This window comes from Poecile atricapillus, chromosome 1, assembly GCF_030490865.1.
Source record: "Poecile atricapillus isolate bPoeAtr1 chromosome 1, bPoeAtr1.hap1, whole genome shotgun sequence".
Lineage (NCBI taxonomy): Eukaryota > Metazoa > Chordata > Aves > Passeriformes > Paridae > Poecile > Poecile atricapillus.
Window position 1 is genome coordinate 64,925,328 of NC_081249.1, and position 9,401 is coordinate 64,934,728.

The window sequence follows — 9,401 nt, forward strand, 5'->3', positions numbered from 1 at the left end:
AGGGCTCACAGTGGATCAGAAAAGGAAAGAGGGCAGATACAAATTCATTGCTGTGGAGGCAAATGGATACAATCAGAGCACTACATACCATAACAGAGAATGGGGCTCCAGGCACAAAATACTTTTTGGTGTTAGACAGATCAACAGCATAAGGAGATCTCACAAACTTCACACTGGTGAGCTCCTCTTCCCTCATCTCACCACCTGTTAATATCAAACAGTATGTGTTGTTGTAGGGGAACTGACAATGGACTTACATACCTTGGATTTTCTGAAAGATTTTGGTTTTATTTTCAACTATTGGTGAGAGTTAACATTACCTAATATAATCTTCTGCAACTTGGAGCTTGAGTAGCTGCTTTCCATCTAAGATTCTTCTAGTTAATTCCCTACAGCTGAGCAAGCTTTGTGGCAAAAATAGATCCAGTGAGACCAGATTCCCCACGTAACAGATTACACCAGAGAAAGATCAATGTCAATCTTATAGACGGTATCAAGCCATGCTGTACTCACTTGCAGTTTCTACAGTAGTAACAGCGACATATAAATGAAACCCTTCCAGAGTGGAAATACTCTTTCTCAATTTCTCTTCCAAAAGTGGTGTATTTAAAGTGACTCTTCCTTTTCCATTTTGGATCTAAAAAAAGTGGAGGAGGAAAAAAAAAAAAAACCAAAAAAAACGACAGCCCTTACTGGTTTGTTGCCATTAGAAATAAAAAAATGTTGCTCTTATAACGACTACAGTATTATGGACTTCTAAGTTTCCAGAATTTCTGACACTATTCAGCTTAGGTAGGATAAATCAGAGTAGTTCCACTGAATACTTACTGATAGCTGTTGCTCCAGGCCTGGAATAAATATTTTGTTCTCATTTTCATCAATTATACCAAATCGAACATATGCAGCACCTTGAATCTCTTTCCCATAAGAATGTCTTTAGGAGGAAGAAAAGTGAGGACAGGGATCATTATCTTAATAAAAAGCAAGCATAAGTAAGTCAATCATTTTATGCTGAAAAAATACTGGAATGTTTGTAGGCATGCCATTTGTAATTAACACCTTGAGAGCTAAATTTAGTCCCACTCTTGTAACTCAGACATGAAAACTTCTACTGATCTTTGTACCAAGTGGTGATTTCCAATACAAAGATATATATAAAGTAAATCACATTGGTAAAATCACATGGGGAGACATTGTCTGATAAAATTTGTGCTAGAGTTGATTTTTTTTTTTTTTAACAAATTAATGAGAACTTCAGTTGCACAGAGAGGTCTTACACAATTCATCCCATGTAGTTTGGCTGAACAGCTGCTTCCTTTGTAGGAGACACCTCAGGAGCAGAGCATAACAGATAAGGGATCGGAGAAGCATTTCAGGGACTGATATGAAATATTTGGTACCTCTGAAGACCTAAAGCCGGAAGAGCCTACCTGCTGATATTCTAATACCTGCATTGCCTAGAGTGGACATCCTCTGCCCCACATTGCTCCTACAGATTTGGGCAGTATCGCATAAAGCTCCTCTTGTAAGTGAAATATTTTCCAGATTGGCCTCTGGCCAGGACACCCCTGAACATTTTATAAAGGTCATGGGGAGAGAGGATAGGGCATCTTGTTGCACCTGGCTCTGTACTCAAGGAAGCCCTGTCAAATGTGCGATGTGCTACATGAGACCCGTCACTGTTATCTTTTGCTTGTGGAAATCCTGCTTGACCTCAGTCCTGTAATGGTTTATTTTTGTTTAAACAATGCCTCTTTCAAATTGACCTGATCAGCAGCACTGATCTATACCAATAAAGCCAACGGAGAGGCAGCTCTTAAGGAAAATGCAATTAAATGCCAGAGCTAATAAATGGGAAACAATAGTCAGTTACACCAAGTAACTTCATCCCATGCATGGCCAGTTCAGACAAATAAGTTCAATTATCAGGAATTCCATATGCTGATGAAAGTCATGCAGGCCTGTGTAGCACCAGTAGGACATTTTCCAATATGGAAAGGAATGGTATCCAGTTATTGAATTCCAATTTTTCTTCTTAAATAATTATGATATTAATGACAAATCAAATATATATGAAGCTCATAAATTCAAAATAGAGTGCTTCAATAGCACAGAGAAAAATTTAGAAAGGCTTAAAATACTAAAGCCAGTGATTTGAAATCACTTCATATCACAATACCAAGTGATCATGACTAAAGCTAGTAATTATTCAGTAGAACCAAATAAAAAATTGAAGGTGATCAAGAGGACATATAAAGGGTTGAGTTTGTTCAGGCAAGCTCAAGGAGGTAGATATAGGTTTTGTCTGCTCTCTCAGGGTGTGCTGGGGAACAGAAGGACCAGCATGGCCAAGGACAGCAGGGAGAACTCCAACAGCCCTCATTCCTTTGAACAGATTTCTCCCAACTGTGAAAGAAGGCCAGCTGCTTCCACCTGACTCTTCTCATTTCATAATATTTATTCCCCTTTAGAAAAAGAAAAAAACCCCAAAGGTGTCAAGTACTGATTTTGTCATTCTCCAAACAGGCAGTTTCTTAGCATTCCCCCTCCTATGAAACCTGAAAATTCAATAACCAAAAAATTATTTTTATTAAAAATATTTTGATGGGTTACATTTTCATCGTTTGCCTTCCTTAGTTACTCTGTGTTTGATGCCATTCTAATTTGGTATGGGACCAGATGTAACTCATCTTCCATTGAGCCCTGCCCCGTGCCCTGGCCAGTCTGAGAGCTCTGCAGCCACGGCACACCCAGACCAGTGCACTGCTGTGCTGCAATGGACATGTGATACTGTAGTGATGGCCATGGAAACTCCTCCCATTAATTGTGTTTATCTACCTGGAAGACTTTCTGCATAAATTGTTACCCTCAAACAAGCACTAGCTTATTACTTACAGACTTCACTGTGCTTTGAGAAAATTCCATACCCAAACTTGAATCCAGCTCTGCTGGGATCACGTAGCACATTGAAAGCTTTAGAACATTTCTAAATGTTTAAACTAAAAAGTGTAACGAAAACCAGGTGATCAACTTAGCAAAACAGAGGAGAATCCTAAATAGCCAACTTTGCTAGCAAACTGAAATATTCAGAAAATCTTGTTCCAGCTTGAGCACACCTACTTTGCCTCAATATCAAACACAAAGCTGTCATTCCAGATGTGGTAGTATGGATGAAGTGGGATGAGTTTGACTTCAAAACTTGGAAGTTCTGCATGAAAAAAAGAAGACAAAAGGTCAAGACATGCAGGTTTCAAATTTAGCTTAAACTCCTGACATGTGGCAACACACTGAGGCTGCTCATGGACCTGAAGTGCCCTGGACTAGGGGCAGGCTGAACTAAACCCACACTGAAATGGGTTGAGTGTGGATACAAGCTCCTCAGCATCAGCTGTGTCACACTGAATTTACTCCTACAAAGCCAAACTATTTTCTCCTTAAGGTAGATCAGAATGATTTGCTCCTGCTTGCAGGTGTTTGGAGAGGAGGCAGTAATCTCCACTATTCTGCTACCTCCACTAGCTAAGGAAAAATCAGTTTTGTTAAACTGATATTTTCATGCAGTCTCAAGGTTTTCTTTTATCTTTAAGGTAAAAAAAATGAAACCCACATTAGTTTTAAAAGAAGGTATAATTTAGCATATATAAATCGAGTCCTCCCAAATTGTTATGTTTTTATATTTTTACTTTATTCAAAGGGCCCTTATTTTCCTTAAAAAAATGTTCTTTGAGGATAGGAATAACTCTAATAAGCTTCCTGACTGTATTCGACTGAGACAAAATGGGCAGCTTTTTTTGCTTTTTTTTTTCCATCCTAGTCCTCACAGCAAAATTTATCCAGAATTGCAATGACTTCAAACTGGAACTCATCTCATTTATATTTTTTCTGTGATAGAAGAGCCCTTCAAATGTTTTGTGACAAAATGTTAAAGAAGTGTTAAAAAAGTCACTAAATCTGTATTAAAACAGGTGTTTATTTTTTTAATATAAGTGGAAACCACACAAACCCAAAGTTTTTCTTCTGTGCATCAGAGATAACAATGATGCACTGAAACACCATGAAAGTTGTCCTTAGTGCCTAACTACAGCCAGGTTTAATTATTGCACTCTGTCTTTCAACACATAGTGTTAACTTCTTATATTTATAATGCAAATTTTATATATCTCACCATATCTTTTAACTTCAAATTCAGTGGAAACATTAGACATTTCATGTTGATGAAACCAGGCTTTGATTTTCCAAGTTCCAGGCCTAAAGTCCAGATTCAGCAGAAAATAATTAATTACAATTCTTCAGATATTTTATGATGCCAACATATAAATTATCACTGAATTACAATATTTTCCTTGCTTTGATCTCATCCCTAATTAATTAATGGCTTTCTTTTTGCTGGGAGGAGCCAGCAACATATTTTGAAGTGTCCTAGGAAACACTCAAAATAAGTATGAGGAAGTGCAAGATAACATATTTGCAAACCACTACCTTTGAAAAGTCTGCAGAAACAGAGAACTCATCAAATATTTCTTACAGCTTATCTTCACTGAGATATCAAAATCAACCTAGCATGCCAGAAGACCTTGAATATTAAGTAAAAGCTTGACTGTTTCAAATCAGAGAAAATTAATGACACTTTGCAGCCTCGCCATTTTAGAAGTGCTCTCTTGAATGCAGTCATATGCTTGAGCAGATATTAAAGCAGTTTGTTAAATTGTTCTTTACCAGGATACATTTTGCTAATTGCAGCATATTAACTGTAAATTCTGGACTCATCTCGCCAAGATGAGGTGCTTAAAGGTAAAAATATATTGATCATAGGCTCAACATGTGCCCCATGGTGATAGAAAGACAATTCTGAAAGGTAATTCAGGAAATTCAGCAGTTAAAAATCTTAATCTACAGGTTTTGATGCAGAAGGCAAAGCAGTAACATACTCAGCAATGTCAGGTATATCAAAGTGTCCACCAAACACCGCATTTATTTTCTGGTCTGACTTTTTAACCACCATTCCCTTGGAATTCTGTTGAGACAGAAGAAGCAAACATGAAATAATGCACCAAGTGTCAAATACTTGCATCCAAAAGCTCAAGGTCATGTCCTACTCCTATGGAAGAGAAAATGCTTTGCTTACTTTCCCACTGTAATATTCACATGTCATGTGTCTCCATGTTTCTGATACAAGCCAAAAATAACCACAGATATCTCACTATGTGCAAATACAGATTTCTGGAGAGGAGTCCCAGTTATAGTTCTGCTCTTGAATGTTTTGTACACATTTTCCACAGCTCCTGTGCTGCAGAAGCAGTCATCAGCAGTGTTTCTGCATACTTACTAGCACAGCAACTGTAACCGTGTCATGTGTCGGCCTCATAGCATTGTCCAGAATGAAGATCCTGTATCTGACTGTTTAACAGAAGAATAAATATGTTCACAAATTTCTTTCTGGCCTTTCTAAATACTAATCACTACAATCTGTAAACTGAGTTACTGAATTTAAGATAAAACACTTTCTTTTAGTGAAAAGAAGGCTGAGAAATTTCAAAAAATAATTGTATTCTTCCATAGCCTTTGTATGTAACATGACTAGATAACTTTTTGGAGAAAATTCTGAAAGTTACTAAGGGAACCTCATTCATTTTTCCCTTCTGTAGTTGAGGCCTGAAACGAAACTCAAAAACATTTTTACTTCCCTCTTTTGTTAATTAATTAAATTGCTAAGTAGCAAAGCAGTAGTGGTCTTAAGGAGCAAAGGTAATATTGCTGGTGTTACAAGCAGAAGCAGTAGGGGTTCAGTTTTTGCAAATTTCTCATGAATTTTCTTTCCAAAGTAAAGTCATCATTAACCTTTTTGAACAAAAAAGGTCTGTCTCCCTTAAAAGTGACAGTGGTTCTGGAGGCATTTCCACAGCAGCTGCTGCAGTGCAGACCCTGCAGAAGCCCTGGATGCTGGGACAACCAACAACCAGGTCGTTATTACTTTTTCTAATCCTGCCCTTGCAACCTCCATGTTCAACACCTGAAGAGCAGCATTTGTACTTTAACCTTGAGAACTTGGTGTGTATATGGGCTTATCTGTCTGGATAAAAATGTAGCCTTTCTTGGAGGACAGGAGGATGCGAGTGCTCTTGGCAGTCGAATAAAGCTCCTTGCTCTCAGTGACCAGTAGAACATAAGGGAGATTACTCTTCTTGAACAGGTTCTGTTGCAGAGCCCCTGGCTTGACCTGAAGAGAATAAAAGGGAAAACCCCACAGAGTCAGAGATGATCCTGGTAACTTTGGGACCACATAGCTGAATCCTCACAACAGCTGAAGTGCTTAAATAATCTTATTAGTACCATTCAACAGAAGATTCACAATTATATTTTTCTTACTGGGTGTTACATTTTTCTTATTAGGTGAATATTTCTTTTAAAGTAGAAATAATCTCTAATCCTCCATTTTCCACCACAGAAATACACTTTCTTCTGTCCAGTGTCAATGAATCCAGGTGGGAGACTTCAGTCTAGATGCCTGTGATTTACATGTACCCTGTAATCCCTGTTTGTGCTAAAATGTGGGTTATGACGTTGCTGCTGTACTTCATGCAGTTTAATGTGATGCTTCTAAACACCACCCTCAACAGGAGCCTGATTTGAAAGCTCAGCTGTTAGCTTTGGGAGTAACCAACCAGAGCTAAACTGAATATTGCTGTGTGCATTTTTTTCCCAACCAAGTAGCCTGAACTAGTGCTACTGAACTAAATCCTGCCAGACTTCAGAGAATTGTGGCAGGAGCAAATGATGTAGGATGTAAAGAATTAATCAACTTCTTAAAAATCTGCAGAAAGAACACAGGCTGTGGTCTGATAGACTACACATTTTTAAAGGCTTCTCCTGTACTGTAAAATGGCCAGCAGTAACCCAAAAGCATGAATGCAGTCATAGTTTAAGTGAGGCAGAAAACCCAAAAGTGATAAAACAATTAAATGTGTATAAATTAAATTTCATTTACCAACACATGACAAATTCTTGAGCTTGTTATAAGGGCACAAAACAATATTCACAATCACCACTGAAATTGTATTAGGCATTGTTTTATTAGCTGGTTGGGTGAATAGTGACAGGGTGCTGCTGTCACTGGAATTGGTTTTGTCACGTGTCTCTCAGGATCAGTATTGTCTCGGTTCCAGCCTATTCCAAGTAGAGATTATGTGCTTTTTATCACCAAATAAAAAAAAAAAAAAATTAAATCACTGTGATGGCAGACTCACCATTATCTTTTTCATCTCTTGGTAGCCATTATTTTGATTAAGGTTAAAGTAGATCCTCTCTGATAGGAGCTGATTTTTTGTCTCATCTTTGAAGTATGCAGTAACTTGCACAGGGCTCTGTGCCCCATGGACTTGAACTGTTATCATCTCATGTGTGCCCAAACGCACCACATTTGGGGCAGTAATAAGAAATCTAAAACAACAGAAAAACAGATTGTCCAGTATGTTCAATGAATGTTCAAACAATATGAATTTTAAAGATAAAACAGGCTCTCACAAAATAGCTGAGCTTGTGGAGAACACGTAATACACTGCCCTTGTTAATCAGAGTAGAGGTTAAAAGACAATAATTTTCTCTGACTGATCTCCAAATTCTGAAGTGTCCCATTTAAGTCCTATAAAACATCAATTACTATACATAGGTAAGAAAAAAAACCTGCAATATGTCCCAGGGACTACCAGTGCAATTTATAACCTAGTGTAACTCAGAGAAAGCTCTATAAACTCAAATTTCTGAAACAGAATGAGGCCATGCATTGAAAGACAATGAATACATATTCATAAATACACAATTAATGCTACAAAGTTATACATCTTCATGTACTAGCACCCACATTATGCCAGCTTATACTTTAATGTGTCAGGAGGTATCAATTCCCTATATAACCATATATATGGGGTTACAAGTGGCTGCTCTTCCTTGCAATATCACTGGGAAATGTTGGAAATGAGAGACCACAGAAGGCAAGACCACATCACTGGGAAGGGCTGAGTTGGAGCATAAACTGGTTGGATTTAATGGGGTTTTTTTCCTCTTGATTATATTCCTTCATTCTTAACCCTACTCTAGTGCTTCTTAATAATTGAATTCATGACTTTTAAAATGTAGATCATTATCCTTGCTCTCAATTTTTTCAAGTCTATTTTACACAAAATGATTTTACAAAAATCAGAGAACTTTGTGAAAAGCCAAGTCCTGTCTCTTCACTATGATGTCACATAGACAAAGAATAGTTTTGAGCTCAAGACAGGTGCTTTTGGAAAATGATTATTCTGCAGAAGACTTCTAAAATGAAAGGTGAATGATTTTGCTATTATCAGAATGCGTTGGCTGAACTCTCTTTTTCACTTTTTGAGTAAAAAAAAGTTTCCTCTTTCTTATATGTATAAAATGAAAGGTGGGGTATGGAAATCAGGAATTAAAGCTGATATTTAATTTCATTCACTCAGAATCTTTTGGCTCTAGGAAAAGGTGACACAAGGCTTGACTTATATGTAAATCTCTACTGAAATAGATGATAAATGCAGAATACTGAAGGTCTCCCAGAAGTTAAACCTTTGCTTTTTGCAATGTATCAATCAATTACAGAGTTTTTTTCCCCAAGATTTTTCAATCCAGTAAATGTCACAAACAATAGATGAACAAACAGCAATAAGAGAGTGAGCAACATGCTTTAGTAGTGCATTTTTAATTATTGGTTCCTGAAAGAAGATTTCTTCCTTAGAAGGGTAGTTTTAAGCTTTTTTACTTTTTAACTACTTAAGGTTACACAAATTTTCAGTGTAACCTTACTCCAAGAAACTGTTTTTTTTGATTCTCTATTGAGAAAGAGAGAATATTTCTATCTTCACTTTCAAGGGATTTGTTAGGATGGAATAATTCATAATAAAATATACTTACGATGGTGCTTGTTGTGTATTGGACAGCAGCAAACAAAAGCTCATCAACAATACCAGCCTTTCCATTGGAAAACTCTACAACATCTGCAAAACAGAAGCACCAAAGAGCCACCATCAATCCAGGTGCTGGCTGTAGGATATGGGCTGACAGCACATTGCAGTGAATAATGTTTCCTATCCTGGTTATTTATTAATTACTTGCAACACTGTGGAAGTAATAGTGATGGACCTGCTGGTGGTGTACACAGTAATACCCTAGGGACAAACATTCTGGACTAAGTCACAATTTTATATTTTATTGTTCATCCATTCTCTTCCCAGTTTCAATGTTTTCACATGATAGCAACTAAAAATCAAGTGCGGAGAGAAGTTTTCACAAATACTGCAAAGGCATCCCAAAATCAAAAAAAGATACTGTGGCTTAAGGAGTGGCTGTAGAGTATTTCTAAATGGGGACAAATGCAGGTGATAGGTTCG

At 37.3% G+C, this 9,401-nt stretch overlaps 1 protein-coding gene across 1 annotated transcript in view; it reads right to left on the reverse strand.

The window, feature by feature from the left end:
• Nucleotides 1-9,055, reverse strand: part of LOC131587321 (complement C4-like) — a 40,071-nt gene extending 31,016 nt beyond the window's left edge. The window contains exons 1-10 of the mRNA XM_058855051.1: nucleotides 8,926-9,055; nucleotides 7,245-7,437; nucleotides 6,037-6,217; nucleotides 5,327-5,397; nucleotides 4,929-5,014; nucleotides 4,166-4,248; nucleotides 3,121-3,208; nucleotides 829-934; nucleotides 514-637; nucleotides 89-204 (exon numbers count right to left, since the gene is read on the reverse strand). Of these exons, the coding sequence (XP_058711034.1) occupies nucleotides 89-204; nucleotides 514-637; nucleotides 829-934; nucleotides 3,121-3,208; nucleotides 4,166-4,248; nucleotides 4,929-5,014; nucleotides 5,327-5,397; nucleotides 6,037-6,217; nucleotides 7,245-7,437; nucleotides 8,926-8,990 (1,113 nt within the window). The 5' untranslated portion in view covers nucleotides 8,991-9,055. The remainder of the gene's footprint in view (nucleotides 1-88; nucleotides 205-513; nucleotides 638-828; nucleotides 935-3,120; nucleotides 3,209-4,165; nucleotides 4,249-4,928; nucleotides 5,015-5,326; nucleotides 5,398-6,036; nucleotides 6,218-7,244; nucleotides 7,438-8,925) is intronic.
• Between the last annotated feature and the right edge of the window lie 346 nt (nucleotides 9,056-9,401).